Consider the following 18633-nt stretch of genomic DNA (forward strand, 5'->3'; position numbering starts at 1 on the left):
TAATTTGGGGCTACTAGGAGGCGTCTGATTCTGCCACTGGAGGCCAGTTGAATGTGAGCAGGGCACCTCTGCAAGCCGTAGCTGTTGCGTCCCGTGTAGCCAAGGCTCTCTTCTCATCGGTCCTGTTTCTTCTCGTCTGTCCCGTCTCTCCCCATTGCTTGTGCCCGTGCTGCAGAGTGAGCCCCTCTCCTGGCACGGCAGCCACGTGAATCGGCTGCTGTGGCTCTGCAGGCTTTGCTGTCGCGGCACCCGGCGAGGCGGAGGTGACGCGTGCCGGCACAGAGTGGACGTGCGTGTCCCTGGGCCGGAGAGGCTGAGGCTGCCAGTGTGGTGAGGATAAGGGAGAGCGTCCTGCGGCAGCGTGGCCTCCTGCCTGCCCGTGTGGTGAGGATAAGGGAGAGCGTCCTGCGGCAGCGTGGCCTCCTGCCTGCCAGTGTGGTGCCTGGTGGGCACGGCTGGAGGACCGCAGAGGAGCCGAGGCCAGGGCAAGACCTGCTGCAGAGGAGGAACTGGAGGCAGTGCTGAGGCTGCGGGGGGGCTGCCTCCCACCAGGAAACCTTGACGGGAGGAGGAAGGGAAGGCCAGGGTGAGGTGAGGTGAGGCTGGCAGCAGGAGTGGAAATGCTGGGTTGACACTCCAGCTGTGATTCTCTTGGATGCCTTGTGCTTCTCGGCACCAGCTCCGGGACAGGCAGGGCTGGTGGCTCAGGCGGTGCATCTTGTCTATGCCAAGCATCTGCCCCGTGGCAGGACGGAGCACCACGTCCTGTTGGCTGGCCACCTCCTTCTGCCAAGGCCTTTCAACAGTGCTGTGACACCAGCAGAGTGACCTTCGGTGGCAACGGCAGAGAGGAGTTGTCTCAACCTGTGGTAGAAACCCTGGAGGTGGCTGCTCAGCCTGGGCAGCGGTAGCCTGGCAGCACAGCGATGGCAGGCGCTGCCCTCGGCTGCCTGCTCAGATGCTGCGGGTTGGGGCGGTTTTGTCCTTGAGGGAACTTCTCAGAAGCTGCACCCCAGTTTATCTTTGAATCAGAGGCAGAAACAAAAGCCGTGTGACCTTTTCGGTGGAATGCGGGGGGATTAATTAGTTCACAGCTGTTCAGAGGTGCAAACCAAGAGGTAGTTGTTCACAGCCCATTGGGTCCTGAATCTCAACTTGAACTACATCTCTCCATGCCTGACAAATTTTTTATACTACTACACAGATGGATGTGTTTTCAGCAAAATCTTCCATGTGGAAGATTTAAAAAAATAAAAAGTAACTCCAGGTTTGGAATCTTGCTGCCAGGGAGAGTGTTTACAAGGAAGCAGCCTGGTAAACAAGGAAATTTGGTGAGTTGCAAAGAAGTGAAATTCTACAGTATGGCAACAATTCCCAGCTTGTCAGAGCCTCACAGTAGTCCCAGCCACCTCAGGCTGACTAAAAGATCTTCATTTTTACAGGCAGCCTCAGGAAGCTAGGTTGGACTGAAAAAGTAACAGAATTATGTGAAACTTGTCTGAGTCACTGACCCTGCATCTCCACTAGTTCTTCCACAGCACTGCTCGTGAAGGAGGACAGAGAAGGCTGCAGCTCAGAGAGGAGATCTGCCCTTTCTGGTCGCCACGAACTTCAGATCTCCTCCCCTAGCCTCTCCCAGTCTTTTGTGCTTTCTGTGCTAACCCTTCCAGTGCAGCGTAAACTGACGGAGGCAGCAGCTAGAAACCTTGCTCTGAAAGCTGCTGTGAGTGCCTTGGGACCAGCAGCAGGTATGCACATGAAAACTGTTCTCGTCCTCCTCGTTCTGGCTTTAGCCACGATATTTGCCTTAGTCTGTGTGTTGCTGACCAGAGGAAGGGCCCCCAGCACCTGCCAGCACCAGCCCCGGGAGCAGGAGGACACCGATGCTGGCCAGAGCCTGGTCTTTGCCGACCTGACAGGCGAAGAGATGGTGCAAGTGGTGCGGTACCTGCAGGGAAACCTCGGGGTGCAGCTGGTCGACGCCTCGCGTGCCGAACCCTCGGACAACTGCATCGCCTCCGTCGACCTGCAGGTCCCCGCCAAGGCAGAGGTGCTGCGGTTCCTGGACGGGGGGGGGCCTCGCCCCCCCCGGGAGGCGCTGGCTGTGCTGTACTTTGGGAACCAGCCAGACCCCAACGTCACCGAGTACGTGGTGGGTCCGCTGCCGGCGCCGGTGTATCACCGGGATGTCACGGTGCGGAAGTACGGCGGGAAGGTGCCGTACCACCGCAGGCCGATGCTGGCTGTTGAATACAAACAGATTGCGGGGTTTTTAAAAGGCCAAGTGTTTGCCACCGCTCCATCTTTCATGCGTCAAGTAATGGAGTATGACGGGGCCAGTCTAGCACCCCTGGCAGCCGCTCCCCGTGGATTCCAGTCTGGAGATCGGATCACCTGGTTCGCTTTGTTTCAGAACGTGAGTGGGTTCTTTGTGCACCCGGTGGGGCTGGAGGTGCTGGTGGACCACAGCAGCCTGGACGTCTCCCAGTGGGCGGTGAGCAGGGTCTTCTACAACGGCCAGTACTACAAGGACATGGTTCAGCTGGAGAGCGCCTACGTGCAGGGTCGTATCAGCGTGGAGAAAGTGAGGAAAGCGCCGCGGGACGGGGACTTCTCATCCATGAAGCCCCGAGCACCCTCGGCTGCGCTGCTCCCTTTGCAGTACGAGCCCCAGGGTCCCCGCTACAGCGTCAGGAACAACCACGTCCTCTTCCAGGCCTGGAGCTTTGCCTTTGGGATGAGCGTGCAGACGGGCCTGCGCCTGTTCGACATCCGACACAAGGGGGAGAGGGTTGCCTATGAAATCAGCATCCAAGAGGCGTTGTCGGTGTATGGCTCCAACTGCCCTGGAGGGATGTCGACGAGGTACATGGATGGGAGCTTTGGGATCGGGCGCTACACCTCCCCCTTGGTGCGGGGGGTCGACTGCCCGTACTCAGCCACGTACGTCGACACACACTCTCTGTCTGAGACCCTGAGTCCCAGGAAAAGAAAGGCTTCCCTCTGCATCTTTGAGCAGAACCTGGGCTCCCCTCTGAGGCGCCACTACTCCAACCTGCAGTCGCTCTACTACGGTGGGCTGGTCAACTCTGCTCTGGTTGTTCGGTCCATTGCGACTGTGGGCAACTACGACTACGTGTGGGACTTCATCTTCTACCAGAACGGGGCCATCGAAGGCAAGGTCCAGGCCACGGGGTACGTGACCTCATCCTTCCTCCACGGGGATGGTCTGAGATACGGCAACAGGGTTTGGGAGCACACACTGGGCATGATACACACTCATTCCATCAACTATAAAGTGGACTTGGACGTGGGAGGTAGGTCTGGGTCTTCCTTTCATATCTGCCCTTATACAGGTAAACCCCAGAGCTTTGGCAAGATTGCCTCCCAGTCCGTAGAGTCCCTGATAACTGACATCGGAACTCGGCTTTCTCGCTCTCCTAACCCCTTCTTTCACTTCAAAATTATTTTTCTGTGTATAAAGCAGTCTTCAAGGCCATGTAGTTGAAGGCAGTGGGAATTGTCTGGGAGCTCCGTGTTCAGCCCAGGGAAAGTATGAGAGGTAGCAGCTGAAAAATGTTTGTGTTTCCTTGAGGCCTCATGTCTGGCAGAGTGCGTGTTGCTATAGGCATGGCCCCGCAGACGGGAGGGACAGCCCTGTCTGCAGGGCTGAAGGCGTGAGCCTGCTCTTGCTGCTCCTGGTGCTGGTCATGAAGCTTCTTGTAACTGGGAAGGTCCTTTCTGTATTTTGTCTGCCCAGCGTAAAGCAGGGCAGCTGGGCTGGTGCTCTGCAGGGCTGAGCTTGCACAGCTCTATCCCTGCTTCTCTTTTGAGGAAACACTTGTAAGTTGGATCCTGAGTCTTGGGCTGCAAAGCCACTGCTCTGAGCCAGTGAATTCCCCTACTCTTGCACAGAGTCACGGTTTTTGGCGGTGGATCCCTGCTGAGGGTTATTTGAGTCCAGGAGCAGCCCTTTGCTGCACCGTCTGGCAGGCTGAGCAGGGGAGCGCTGGCATCCACCCTGGGAGGAGCACGGATGCTCAGCCTGAACCGACAGCTTTGCTTCCCCTGAAAGGCCATTCCAGTAACTGCAGCCCAGGGAGGTGCAAGGGCGGTGGTGGTGCTGGAGCACAGACTGAAAGCATTAGGTGTCTGTTATTGAAACCCGCTCCTGTAAAACGTAGGGGAAAAAAATGTTTTACATCTGCACGGAACCAAAGAGATTGCTGGTAGGCAGCGGACTGCATCTGTACCAGCCCGGGGAGGAGCGCAGCTCCTGTAACCCATGCTGTCTCCTGGATTGTGGGGAGCAGTTGGATAACTAACGGGTGCCAAGCTGCAGCTGACTCCAATGCAAGCGTTCAGTCCTGGCATGTGTCCTCTCTTGTACCTGCCTGCGATGCAGAGGTTTGTGTGACCCTGAAAGCTGCTGCTGCTGTCATTACTGTCAAAACCAGGGCTGGTACTGGTTTCCTTCCTGCAAGTGAGGCTCAGAAACGTGCTAAATTACAGTTCCTGCATGGTAGCAAGGTCCTTTTCTGTAGCTGCTGTACCCCTCAGTTTCCCTGCTCTGTTTACAGAAGCTGAGCCCTGGCTGCTGCAAAATGCTCTTGAGCAGAGTTGTGTAAAATCCCAGACTTGTTCCCCTTAGCGAGGGAGGGGAGCCCTGTCCTGAGCAGCAGGGCTTGGGGCCATGCGGGCTGCTCAAGCCGTGCCCGGCGGGACTCCCACCTTCTGAGCGCAGGGAAGGGAAAACCGCAGCACAGCAAAAATGGGTCATCTCCCACACAGGTTTCTTGGATCCTGATCTGAGGCTGGTGTAGCACCTGCAGGGAGAAAGGGCGATTATTCCCTGGCTGGAAGTGAGAATGAGAACGCAAGTTCCTAAATTAACATGATAGCAAGAGTGATAAATTGATCCAGTGCTGTAGTGGTTTCAACCCCTGCCCAGCCCCTCCTGCCTGTGCCTCAAACTGTCCCCACCACAAGGGTGTGAAGTAGACCACCATCTCCAGAAAGGCATCCTCGGCGGGCGGTGTGCCGCTGCCGCCCCGTGCGGGGCCGGGCGCGTGGGGCCGGAGGTGCACGAGCAGCTGCCTCGCACCGCGCTGGGGTGGCCCCGGTGCCCTGGCTCGCTGCTCCCCTCGCCGGGGAAGGTCCGTCGTGCAGTCAGGAGTACAAAGTTTCCTGACAGTAGCCATTTCTGTCCGTGACAGCTCTGCTCCGAGGATTGTATCTGCGGGAGTGGGGTTGGGATGGCTGAATGGGGACAGATGTGTCCTGTTCGCCATCCTGCAGCCTCTGCTCTTCCTGGTGCAGCTGCTCCAGGGGCTGCCTGTCGTTTGCAGTTGCTGCCAGAGGTTCAGCAAGCGCTGCCTGTTCTCGGCAGGGACCGTCCTCCTGTCTCAGCTAGTCTGCCCACAGCTGAATCCAGGCTGGAGCTGCCAGGTTGCTTCCCTCAAGGTTGGGAGGGACTTGGAGGCAACAGAGAATGGCGACAGGGAGAACTGGCATGTGGAGGTGCGGGGGAACCGGCAGGTCTTGGGCTCTCCTGGAGTGCCAGCCCAGCCCAGCCCTTCAGGGGAGCGGGGCTGGTCCCCAGGCACCGGGGTGCAGAAGGACCGGGCCGGCTGAGCCTGCTCCTGTGGCATCACTGTGCTCCCACGAGACAGGACGGGGTGTCCTGGGAGATGCTGGGAGAAGCAAAAGCCCCTTGGGCAGACGGAGGCCAGGGCTCTTTGTGGTGTCACCCTGCAGCAGAGACACGCAGCAGTAGCTTGGGGAGTGACTCAGATGCCGGCTCCCAGCTGGCTTCCTCAGTGTGTCTGGGGTGGGGAGGAAACAGGCTGAACTGGCTGGGACCTGTGATCTCCTCTCCGAGTCCCCTGCAAGCTCCAGGCTCGCTCCCCACCTCGCAAGCAACGCCTTTACGCCCACAGTCGGGAAATGAATTAAGAGCCTGGTCTGCAGGTGAGGGACGCATTCTGGATGCTGCAGCCAAACCCTGCACAGTGCCTCTGCGCTTGGAGAGATGAACCCCAAACTTTCCTACCTTCTCCTGTTTGGGGCTGCGGTGATAATCTTCATCCTCTCCTGCATGCTACTGAGCAGGGGCAGGCGATCGCCCAGCTGTGATTCCCAGCCCCACATCGTGGAGAAGATGGGAACCACGAGCCAGAGCCTGGTCTTTGCCGACCTGACAGGCGAAGAGATGGTGCAAGTGGTGCGGTACCTGCAGGGAAACCTCGGGGTGCAGCTGGTCGACGCCTCGCGTGCCGAACCCTCGGACAACTGCATCGCCTCCGTCGACCTGCAGGTCCCCGCCAAGGCAGAGGTGCTGCGGTTCCTGGACGGGGGGGGGCCTCGCCCCCCCCGGGAGGCGCTGGCTGTGCTGTACTTTGGGAACCAGCCAGACCCCAACGTCACCGAGTACGTGGTGGGTCCGCTGCCGGCGCCGGTGTATCACCGGGATGTCACGGTGCGGAAGTACGGCGGGAAGGTGCCGTACCACCGCAGGCCGATGCTGGGCAGCGAGTACGAGCAGGTGGGAGCATTCCTGGAGACGGTGGCATTTGCTGCAGCCCCGACCTTCCTGAAAGAAGTCTTTGAGTACGACGGTACCAATGTGGCGTTTCAGACCGCAGCCCCTCACGGATTCCAATCTGGAGACCGTAAGTCCTGGTTCATTGTATTTCAGAACGTGAGTGGGTTCTTTGTGCACCCGGTGGGGCTGGAGGTGCTGGTGGACCACAGCAGCCTGGACGTCTCCCAGTGGGCGGTGAGCAGGGTCTTCTACAACGGCCAGTACTACAAGGACATGGTTCAGCTGGAGAGCGCCTACGTGCAGGGTCGTATCAGCGTGGAGAAAGTGAGGAAAGCGCCGCGGGACGGGGACTTCTCATCCATGAAGCCCCGAGCACCCTCGGCTGCGCTGCTCCCTTTGCAGTACGAGCCCCAGGGTCCCCGCTACAGCGTCAGGAACAACCACGTCCTCTTCCAGGCCTGGAGCTTTGCCTTTGGGATGAGCGTGCAGACGGGCCTGCGCCTGTTCGACATCCGACACAAGGGGGAGAGGGTTGCCTATGAAATCAGCATCCAAGAGGCGTTGTCGGTGTACGGCTCCAACTGCCCTGGAGGGATGTCGACGAGGTACATGGATGGGAGCTTTGGGATCGGGCGCTACACCTCCCCCTTGGTGCGGGGGGTCGACTGCCCGTACTCAGCCACGTACGTCGACACACACTCTCTGTCTGAGACCCTGAGTCCCAGGAAAAGAAAGGCTTCCCTCTGCATCTTTGAGCAGAACCTGGGCTCCCCTCTGAGGCGCCACTACTCCAACCTGCAGTCGCTCTACTACGGTGGGCTGGTCAACTCTGCTCTGGTTGTTCGGTCCATTGCGACTGTGGGCAACTACGACTACGTGTGGGACTTCATCTTCTACCAGAACGGGGCCATCGAAGGCAAGGTCCAGGCCACGGGGTACGTGACCTCATCCTTCCTCCACGGGGATGGTCTGAGATACGGCAACAGGGTTTGGGAGCACACACTGGGTACAATACGCACCCATTCCATCAACTATAAAGTGGACTTGGACGTGGGAGGTAGGTCTGGGTCTTCTCTCCTTTGTGCCCTTCCTTAGTACTGATAGACTCTCAATACTTGACATTTGTGGGCCTTATACAGATTTTTTTTTTCTGCATGTGGGGTGGGATGATGAGGGGAGCAGAGCATGGGAGGACTTTGTGCTCCAAGCACTGGCTGGCCCAGGCAATGGGTGCTGAGCCCTGGCCCCTCTGCCAGAGCAATGCTGATGCTGGCCATCGAGCGCTCTCAGCCAGCTCTTTGCCTTGTCCCTGGATTTATTTGCTCTTGTGCCCCTGCTGTTGATCTGAGCCTCTGGCTCATGACTCTTCTTGGTGGGAAGACCTGAACTGCACAGCGCTGCTCCAGTTTTGTGATGTGCAAATGTGCTCAGAGCCTGGGCTCTTCCTAGTGCTTTCCAGCTCGCAAGACGCATGCTGATGAGCATAAGCACGGTGCCTGGGCCATCAGGAGCTTGAGTTAATTAGACTGTGTTTGCACCAGAAAGCAAAGCTGTTGTTCTGCACTGGGATGAAGCTCCCCTATTGTCCCTTGCAGAGGGCGAGGGTCCCCATGGATGGTGGTGTCTGCCACAGCTTGGTCTTGCCTGGGGCAGATAAACCTGCAGTCACACAGCCATAGATAAATGTACACGATGTACAGTCGCAGTGTGTGGAGCTGCAGAGCAGTAACTGCTCTCCTAAGCAGAAGCCAGTGCTCAGAGCCCGGTGTGCAGGAAGGGATGACGGGGAGAGTGAGCTCTGGCTGCAGTGATGTCCATGGGGAGCAGGGGACTGTAGGGATGCCCCTCAGTGTCTCTGCTCTTGCTTTGCAGGGGTGAAAAACTCCCTGGTGGCCCACGACATGGTGTTTGAGATGGCGCGGGCTCCCTGGAGCCCAGAGCAGCAGATAGAGCGGCCGCGACTCGCCAAGAAGGTCCTGGACACGGAGGACCAGGCTGCCTTCCGGCTCCAGTCGAAGATGCCCAGATACATCTACTTCGCAGCCAACAGCAAAAACAAGTGGGGCCACCAGCGTGGTTACAGGATCCAGATCACCAGTTTTGCAGGGGACCATGTCCCCGAAGCCAGCTCCATGGAGAAGGCCATCAGCTGGGCAAGGTCAGGCTGCTCTGACTGGGGGACAGCAGGTTCTCAGAGACACCCCCAGCCCTGTCCGCTGGGGAGGCATCGCCTGGATGTTCCTTGATGGGGAGGCACAGGGAAAACACTTTCCGGGACTGGGGTTACTCTGCAGGAGCAGGCTTGAGCTCTGCAGACCCTGGGGAGCTGGGTTTTAGCTCTGCCCTGACCCAGGGGGGTGCTCCCATCTTTCTTCTTGTCCTCAGGTACCAGCTGGCCGTCACCCGGCGCAAGGAGGAGGAGCCCACCAGCACCAGCATCTACAACCAGAACGACCCCTGGACACCCACTGTCACCTTCGCCAGCTTCATCAACAATGAGACCATCACCAACGAGGTGGGCTGGGGTCCCCTGGGCTGGAGCTGTACTACCCAGCTGTGGCAGGAGCCCCAGAGCTGCCCCAGGGGCTGAGTGACCCTGGCATTGCCCATGGGGCGGGGGGCTCAGCTGGGAGAGCAGCAGCTCTGGGGAATGGGGAAAGTGGGTTTGAGCATCCCCTTTTCTGTGTATCTGCTTGGTGCTTTGGTCAGAGCATGTAGATCAGAGTGCAGAGCAGGAGCTCGTTTCTCCCTATGGAGAAATGCTGGCAAAATGTCAGGAAAATCTCTACAAGGCACGAGATTGACCGCGAGGCTCAGGGCAAGGGCCCTGCTGCTGGTTGGATATCTGTGGCCATGGCTGTGGGCAGGTCTTTGGGGAAGGGAGGGGATCTTTCCCAGGAGGGGGGAGCTCGGCATGTGGGAATGCGGCTGGGCTGGTGTCTGTGGAGGTCCCCTCCTGCTCTCCTGTCATTTTCCATGGCCCCTGTGCAGATTTTGGTCACTGCCGCTGCAGGCTTCTGAAATAACTGTGGTCTTGTGGCTCTTCCCTGCCTAGGACCTGGTTGCCTGGATAACCACTGGTTTCCTTCATATCCCGCACTCTGAGGATATTCCCAACACTGTGACAGTGGGAAACTCGGTTGGCTTTCTCCTGAGACCCTACAACTACTATGACCTGGACCCCTCCATATTCTCACACGATGGCGTATTTTTCACCAGTGAGCAGGACTTCATGGCCTGTGAAATCAACCCGATTGCATGCCTGCCCAAAACTGCCTCTTGTTTGCCAAACTTCCCTCCATTCACCTATGATGGTTTCCAAAATACGAGCAGGCTTTAATGCTACAGGACAGTGTTAGGAGACACAATCAGAGATACCAGGTTGACTGTTCTGTCTCAGTTTTCAGTTTTTTAGTGAAGTTGTCTCAATTTCCATTGTGCAATGACTTCGCTTTTTATCACTGCTTTTAAAATAGTGCTCTTTAAAAGGGAAGCATAATCTTCCTGGCATGATGCCAGATGGGAGTCTACATTATCTCTGTTAATTGCTGAATTTGAATCTGTCACAGGAGGGAAGTGAGGAGAAAGTTCTGTTCCTCTGCTGTAGAAGCAAGTGCTGTGTAGTGCCTATCTCAGGTTAAAAAAAAATGAAAATGATTCTGGTCCAGTGGGCTCTCAAGTGTCTCGTTCTTATGACTTACAGCAGTGTCTGCTGGGGGGGTGATGCCATGTCTCTGACATGTTCCCTGCACCCACAAACCAGCCCATCAGCCAGGCTGTGGGCACCCGCCCAGACACGGAGACAGTCCAGCAGAAGGGACAGGCGGGGGGAGTCCCAGGGCGCTGGCACCGAGCTCTGCAGGGGCTCGGGGTGGCGCTGGGGACAACCAGGACCCGCTCGGGCACTCGCCACTGGGTGTGAGGGGAGCGGAGGGGACGGCTGCAGGGATGGGTCTGGCCGTCCCAGCACCGTCCCCATGGGTGTCTCTGCACGAAAGAGCCAAAGCTCAGCCCCATGGGCAGCGCGTGGGCCAGCTCAGCCCCTTGCAGCCTGACGCTGGCCGGGTTCCCACGAGAGCCCTGCTCCAGGCTCGACCAAGGTGTGGGAGTGGCAGGGCTGCTCGTTTGCCAGGATGCTGGGTGGGCTCTGGAGCCCTCGTCCCCCTCCTCGCAGCCCCGTCTGTGCCAGGACAGAGCCCAGCGCCGGGACCCACCTTTGGGGGATGATGAGCTGCTGTCCCCTCCCTCCCTCCTGGCTGCAGGACCGGTGCCTTCCCATGCGTGGGGTCAGCGGCAGCAGCGTGTGATGCTGCGGTGTCTCTGAGCAGGCTGCAGAGGCGTTGCTGGTGATGGCGGGGTCGTGGCAGGGATGGATGGGGCCATGGTGCTGCGCTTGGTGCTGCTCTGCACTGAGGAGCATTGTCCTTGCAGCCGCTGCTGTCTGCATCTGTGGGGTTAAGAAAAGGAGGTGCTGGGAGATGCATGTATTTCTCCCAAGTGACCATACCTGTTCTCTCCAAGGTCTGCATGGCAGCATGTGGGACAAGAGGGGAACGCAGTAGCATTAAGTTTACTTAAAATTTATGACCCACTGGGGGAAGCAGAGCAAAGCTGCCTTTTATGGTTCCCAGTAAATCCTGGGCATTTCTGAGAACATCCCCCTACAACCTCCTCTGGGCTGTTCCCTGTTGAAAAAATGAAAGAAAAAAATAAACCCATCCAAACCCAGCCCCTTCTGTTGGTGGGTTGCTGGGAGGATTCTGCAGCTGGGAACCCGCCCTGCCAGACTGCAGGAGCTCTTAGAGCCTGTGCAGACATGAACATGAAAACTGTTCTCGTCCTCCTCGTTCTGGCTTTAGCCACGATATTTGCCTTAGTCTGTGTGTTGCTGACCAGAGGAAGGGCCCCCAGCACCTGCCAGCACCAGCCCCGGGAGCAGGAGGACACCGATGCTGGCCAGAGCCTGGTCTTTGCCGACCTGACAGGCGAAGAGATGGTGCAAGTGGTGCGGTACCTGCAGGGAAACCTCGGGGTGCAGCTGGTCGACGCCTCGCGTGCCGAACCCTCGGACAACTGCATCGCCTCCGTCGACCTGCAGGTCCCCGCCAAGGCAGAGGTGCTGCGGTTCCTGGACGGGGGGGGGCCTCGCCCCCCCCGGGAGGCGCTGGCTGTGCTGTACTTTGGGAACCAGCCAGACCCCAACGTCACCGAGTACGTGGTGGGTCCGCTGCCGGCGCCGGTGTATCACCGGGATGTCACGGTGCGGAAGTACGGCGGGAAGGTGCCGTACCACCGCAGGCCTGTTACCGGTAAGGAGTACCTGGATATCAACACCCTCATCCAGCGGGAGCTGAGAAAGGCACCACGCTTCCTCTGTGCGTGCTGCGAGTCCGACGGGACCGACCTGGCCATCCTCACGACGGCCCCGCGGGGCTTCAAGTCTGGCGACCGCATGACCTGGTTCGTCCTCTTCCACAGCGTGGCCGGCACCGGCTACTACCTCTCGCCGGTGGGGCTGGAGGTGCTGGTGGAGCATAAGGAGCTCCATGTCTCCCACTGGCAGCTGCGCCAAGTCTTCTACAACGGCCAGTTCTTTGCCAGCATGGGGGATCTGGAGAATAAGTTTATGACCAACTTGCTGGAGGTCGTCCAGATCAAGAAGCCCCTGGCTGACACAGTGCTGGGCTCGATGAGACCTCGGCGCCCGCCCAGCTCCCTGGGCCCGCTGCAGTACGAGCCCCAGGGTCCCCGCTACAGCGTCAGGGACAACCGCGTCACCTTCCAGGGCTGGAGCATCGCCTTTGGCATGAACCCCAACTCCGGCCCACGCCTCTTTGACATCAGGTACCGTGGAGAGAGGATTGTCTACGAGCTGAGTCTCCAGGAGGCTTTAGCCCTGTACGGCTCCAACTGCCCCGCGGGCACAGTGACCCGCTACCTCGATGGCAGCTTCGGCATCGGCAGGTTTGCCTACGAGCTTGTCCGGGGCCTCGACTGCCCCTACACGGCCACCTATGTGGACCGGCATTACCTGGTGGAGTCAGACACCCCCAAAACCAACCAAAATTCGCTCTGCATTTTTGAGCATGACGCTGCCCTCCCTCTGCGGCGCCACTTCTCTGACTCGCATTCCTCGTACTACGGCGGGCTGCGGAAACGCACGCTGGTCATCCGTGCTGTCTCCACTCTCATCAACTACGACTACATCTGGGACTTCATGTTCCACAGCAGCGGGGCCGTGGAAGTCCGGGTGCATGCCACCGGCTACATCAGCTCCTCCTTCCTCCACGGCCGAGGCACTGACTATGGCAACAGAGTTGGGCCCCACACGCTGGGGACGATGCACCTCCACCACATCCACTACAAGGTGGACCTGGATGTTGACGGTAGGTTTGGGTGCCCTTGTGCGTGGCTGCAGTTCACTGTGGTCTGCGGCTCTGCCAGGAGCGCGGAGCTCGAGAGGGTTTTCCCTTCTGCTTCACAGGGCAGCTGAACTCCCTGGAGACCCAGGACATGGAGTACAGGCTTGTGACTGAACCCTGGAACATGCCAAACACCATCGAGCGGCCGTACCTCCGCAGGGAAAGGCTGGAGAGTGAGGATGAGGCGGCGTTCCCGCTCAACGACCCCATGCCCCGCTACCTCTCCTTCGTCAGTCCCAATTCCAACAAGTGGGGGCATCCGCGCAGCTACCGGATCCAGATCACCAGCTTCGCCGGGAAGCACCTGCCCACCACCAGCCCCATGGAGAGGTCCATCAGCTGGGGCAGGTAGGTGCCAGGGCTGGGGCGTGTGTGGGTCCCAGCCTGCCACTGCATCCCCGGCTGCTCCTGCCTCCCGGCAAGCCTGTACCAGGATGCAGGGAAGGGTTAAACAGCAACATGCATATTTTTGTGCTCTGAAAAATCCCTTGAAAAGTTTCTCAATAACATCTGTTCATACTAGTTCACAGGCAGGAATCTGACCCCAGATAAGATTAATTTAGAGCAATTACATGTGTTTTTCCCTGTGAGGGAGACTAGGCTGTACTCCCAGGGGAAGCACTGGCATCCCCAGCTCTTGGCATCTTCAAGTGACGACAGGATATCTCTTGGAAAATGCTTGGGATGAACACAGAACCGGGTCACTGCCAGGGTGAAATTTAATGGCTCACGTTCTGGGGGAGGCTGTAGCTGAAGTGAGGGCGTCGGGCGGTGAGCAGCAGTGTCTGCATGGGGATGCATTTGTGTTTCCCAGCTGTGCTGGAGCAGCTGTGGGCAGTGAATGATCCCCTGCGAGCCCCAAGGTGCCGGGGCTGCTGCCTGCCCCCGGCAGCCCTTTCCTCCCCCAGCCCAGGACAGACCGGGTCCCGCAGCACGTACCAGGGACGCACCCAGCCCCAGTTTGCCCGTGCATCCCCAGGCAGCGATGCTGTGGCCGCCCTGCCCCGCGCCAGCGCAGACGAGCCCCTCTGCTCCCCTTGCTGGCAGGTACCAGCTGGCCGTCACCCGGCGCAAGGAGGAGGAGCCCACCAGCACCAGCGTCTACAACCAGAACGACCCCTGGACACCCACCGTCGCCTTCGCTGACTTCATCGACAATGAGACCATCACTAACGAGGTGAGCTGGGTCTCCCGGGAGGAGGGGAGCTGAGCATTGCGGGCGCAGCCCCAGCTCCTGCCTAGCCAGAGGCTTCACCCGTCCCACAGCCAAACGGGGCGGCTGCTGGGCTGAAAGGGTCCGGCTCAGCCTGATGGGGCACCCGGCTCCCCTCCTGCCCAGGATCTGGTCGCTTGGATCTCTGTGGGGTTCCTGCATGTCCCCCATGCCGAAGACGTCCCCAACACAGTGACCGTGGGGAACGGCGTCGGCTTTTTCCTGAGGCCCTACAACTACTTTGATGAGGATCCCTCAGTGGACTCTCCTGACAGCGTCTACTTCAGCAGCGATCGGGATGCCGGGGCGTGCAGGGCCAACCCCCTCGCCTGCCTGCCCGCCGACGCTGCCTGTGCCCCCCACCTGCCCCCCTTCCGCTATGGGGGCTTCCTCAACCTCAGCCTGGCACTGTCGCCCGGCGGGCTCTGAGGGGGCTGGGGCCGGGGCTGCCGCTGCCCCCGTGCCCGGCTGGCGGGTGCACCCTTGGAGGGGCTCTGCTGCCGCACCAGGACCTTCTCCCCCGCGCCTGGGATGTCGCGTGCTCAGGGTCGGGCTCTCAGAGGAGCTCGGCTCTCATTTTGGCACCGCAGCGCTGCCAAAGGTGGACTCAAAGCCTCTGAAAAACAGCCCCTAGGAGTGATTTTTTTGGAGACTCCATCCAGGACGCCACCCAAAGTGCTGTGGGGTGCCCACGGCTGCTCTCCTCCCCTGGGATGGGGGCCCCTGCTGCCTCCCCAAGGTAGGTCGGTGCACACAGGGCAATGGTGCTGGCCAGGGCTGGGCACTGCACAAAGCTGCAGCTCCCCTTGGAGCTGAGGTTTTGCTCAGGGTGGTGGGAGTGGGTGGCGTGGTGGCCACCGTGGCCCAGCCGCTGCCCTGGGGGCATTGGGCTGCGGGGAGCCAACAGCTCCAGCGTGCCTGAAACACCCACCCCGATCCCACAGCCACTGCAGCCCCAGGGCTGCTGGGGCCCAAGCGACACTGAGCTCTGGGTGCCAAGCCCTGGGGACAGGGACAGAAACAGTGCACTGGGCTGCACCGGGAGCCCGCAGGAGCAGCACGCTGGAAGGCGGAGGGACGGGCACTCCCTGGGCCGAGCTGCCCCATCTGCACCCTTCTCCAATAAACAGGCACTCGGGTGCTTTTTCTGACTAAACTGCTGTGTAGCTCATGGATGCTGCTGTGGCTCCTGGCCAGAGCCCCGGCACTGTTGGTGCTGTGGGCGCTGGTGCCCTGTAACAGGCGGTCCTGGCTCAGCCCTGTGGTGCTCGCAGGGGTCCAAGGGCCATGAGGCCAGTACAGCGCCCAGACTGGCTGTGCGAGCGTGCCCCGGCCATGCTCTTGGACTCCGGGTGCTGGCAGGAGGCTCCTGACGGGGAATATGGGACAAACAAGGCAGTTAATGTGTAACAGCTGTACCGAGCCGCATTAATCGGTTCTGGCCTTGGCTGCTGCCCGGCGCAGGGACCCTTGCTCCCGCTCCCCCAGCTGCATGCACAGCCCCGGGCTGCGGGATCCCGCAGCCTCCGGAGCCCACCCCGGCCGTGCCCAGCTGTGCTGGGGACACAGGGGTTTGGTGAGGACAGTTCAGCTCCAGCCTCACAGCCCGGCCCTGGCACGTGGCTGCAGATGCCAAGCGCTGGCCAGTGTGTCCCTGGGGACATGGTGGGCACCCATCCCCTCTGACCCCTCATCGCGGGAGCTGTGTCTACCCAGGGCTGTGCTGCGGCGGGCTCAGGAAGCCCTAACAGCAGCGGCACGTGCCCCTGCGAGCCAGTCGGCTCACTGCGGTGCCGGGAAAGGGATGTTGGGCAGGAGTGGGCAGCTCGGGGGCATGGCTCAGTGCGAGGCTGCAGTGGTCCCTGGCTGCCTTGAAGTGACAGCGGGTCTGTGCCCCAGAGGCACATCCCGGGGCTTGGGGGAAGCCGGTGGGATGCTCCCCACGAGGGGAAGGTCGCTGCCGGCCGGCTCCCTGCTTGCCGCTGTGTGCCCGCGTGTTTGCGAGCGCTGCCCGGACTCTGCCCGCCTGCTGACGCAGGTGAGACCGGACACGCTCCCACGCTGGCGGTGACCCAGCTCGCTGCCCGGCCCCGCACCTCGCAGCAGGCTGGGGACCTTCTGGATGAAACACTGGCACCGCATGCAGCACGTCACCTTGCAGCACCTGCGTGTGCTGCAGCTCCCGTAGCCGTGTCCGGTGCCTTGGGAATCGCAGGGACGCGGTGTCCTGGAGCCAGCCACCACCTCCGCAGGCACACAGCTGATCCCGGGCTTTGTGCGCACGGACCCCAGCGCGGAAATAAAGCACCCCCAGGCCTGGCCCCGTTCCTCCCCTGGGCAGTTTGCGATGCGCATCCCTGGCTGGTGGTGTTACCAGAGCGGCTGCCCGGGGCAGGGTCCAAGCTGGAGCCTGGCGTAGCCCTCCCAGCAGCCAAACTGGCCAGGATGCAAAGCCCCGCAGTGCCCAGGTCAGCAGCCTCCACCACCCCAGCCTGCTCGGGCTCCGTGCAGCAGCTACAAAGCCGGGGATTTACTGGAAGCACTGGGATCCTCTGCCGTGCGAGCTCTGGGGGTCCTGCCCTGTGGCACGTGCAGCCTGGCTGCTGCACAGGGGCTGCTGGACCCTGCCGCTCCGTTGCCAGCGCTTCATGCACACTCCTGTGCCAGGAGGGAGGAGGTGGCTGCTCCCGTCCCTCTTCCTGGCCTCTCCGCTCTGCAGCCCCAGTTCTCCTGCAGTGACTCTTTCCAAGGGAACTGGAACATGCTAGTCCCCATCCCCCAACAACTTTTGCCCCCATTTTCTGCTGTGAAATCTCTCAGGGAGAATTTATCGCTGTTTCTAAATATTTTTGACGTAGAAGCCAAGTCTGTTGCATTCCTTCACACAGGCCAACGCCGTTCTTGGTTGAGGACCCTAGCATGAGTCGTTGGGGAATTTGTTTTGCAAGAGTAATTCCATTTCTGCACAAACTTCTGCTTTGCTGGGGTTTCTTTGTAGGTCGGGTGCTCAGTCCAGGGACTGGGGCTCCTGGGTCCATCTCCTGTGAGCGAGGCCGGGCTGGAAGGGACAGGGAGGAGCAGCCCTGTGGCCAGGGCTGATCCTGCAGTGTTTGTACCACTTCTCCCCCGGGCGCTTGACTTTCCTCTTCTTCACATGCATTTCCAGTTCACTGATGGCAGCTGTGAAATTGCTGCTCAGCAGGACCAGTGTGAGCCCCTGGTGCTGCCTCCCCACCGTACGCAGCCCCGGCCACCCCAGGGCTCCCCCGGCCCCGCTCCCTGGTTTGGCGAAGCTGCTCTGGTCGCGATCCGGCCCCAGGGATGGAGTTGGATCAGGCCAGGCTGGGCCAAGGGTGCTGAGCACAGGGTCAGGCTTTGGCTGTGCCCTCATTTCCCTTCACCCAGGAGCGTCAGCCCTGGTGTGACACGAGGACGCCGGGAGGGATCCCGGCTGCTGCCCGACGGGAGCCCCGTGGGGCCGAGGACAAGCTGCCCACAGAGCAGGCGCGTTGCTGGTCTGCAACTGCAGATCTGCCCAGGCAGCCCCAGCCTTGCGAGGTGGATCTCAGCAGATCTCTAATCGTCCAACTGCCTTCACAGCGCAGGCGTTTGCAAATACAATCCCTCTTCCTCGACCTGGCAGCTCTGAGAGCGGGCTGTGCCAGCACCCCAGGGAGGAAGGTTTGCTGTGGTTTTGCCTGTTAGACCCCTCAGCTCCCCAGGCCACAGGCAGGCGAGGGGGCAGGATGGTGCCCACGGTCCCCGCTGTGCAGAGCCTGCTGCTGGCGGGCAGGACTCAGCGCTGGGCAAGACCTCTGCCTGCTCTGTGCTGCGGCACACGGGTAGCGGTTCAAGGATCTTGACCTGAACTTTCTCGAGGAGGGAGATAAGTGATGCGTTTTCACTGGCTGCTAATCATTAACGCCTCGTTGCCTGTTCCCCCAAGAATGGGCAGCTGCCTGTTTTGCTGCATGGGGCCCTGCCTGGGCACCCCCATGATGGCCAGCCAGAGCTGGGGAAGGAGGTTTCTCCTGCCAGGCTGACCCCGTGTCCTGGGGCTCCTGGAAATAGCTGTCTGTGTTAGTCAATGTTACCTCATGGGGAGGAACAGGACGATGAAGCTGTGGTGCCGGCACTGCTGCCAGTGATGGCACAGAGTGACCGGGACAGGGAAGGGCCATGGACAGGGACGTGGCACCGGTCGGACAAGGGGTGTGTTCGGCTCTGTCCCCACAGCTGGGGCCTGACGGGACAGTTTTGTGCAGGAGGGGTTTAACCCAGGGGAGCTGTGCTGGGAGGAATGCCTTCCCTCACTGGGGACCTCATTCGCAAAGGTCCTTTAACCCACACCAGGGATCAGAAAAGCATCTCTGGCAGCCACGAGCTTCCCAAGGTTTGCTGTCTGAGGCTGCGGGGAGGTCCAGTAATGGCTTGGGAGGTTTCCCATTATGCAG

General features: G+C 60.1%; 1 protein-coding gene across 7 annotated transcripts; it reads left to right on the forward strand.

The window, feature by feature from the left end:
* The first annotated feature begins 1638 nt into the window (after positions 1-1638).
* On the forward strand, positions 1639-15335 carry LOC104356972 (membrane primary amine oxidase-like). Of its 7 annotated transcripts, none has more exons than XM_042787190.1 (5): positions 1639-2232; positions 6517-7601; positions 8417-8702; positions 8930-9059; positions 9600-10111. In XM_042787190.1, exons 1-5 carry the CDS (start codon positions 1751-1753, stop codon positions 9882-9884), a joined length of 2268 nt encoding a protein of 755 aa, XP_042643124.1. In that variant the 5' UTR covers positions 1639-1750; the 3' UTR covers positions 9885-10111. The 7 variants fall into 7 exon arrangements, with proteins under 7 accessions (XP_042643124.1, XP_042643123.1, XP_042643125.1 ...); XM_042787189.1 differs by having other exon boundaries at positions 1732-2215; positions 6500-7601; XM_032985982.2 differs by lacking the exons at positions 1639-2232; positions 6517-7601; positions 8417-8702; positions 8930-9059; positions 9600-10111 and adding exons at positions 5033-6499; positions 11826-12930; positions 13029-13314; positions 14014-14143; positions 14306-15335.
* Positions 15336-18633: the final 3298 nt, after the last annotated feature.

Source organism: Tyto alba, unplaced genomic scaffold (genome assembly GCF_018691265.1).
Source record: "Tyto alba isolate M040663 unplaced genomic scaffold, T.alba_DEE_v4.0 Super-Scaffold_12, whole genome shotgun sequence".
NCBI lineage: Eukaryota > Metazoa > Chordata > Aves > Strigiformes > Tytonidae > Tyto > Tyto alba.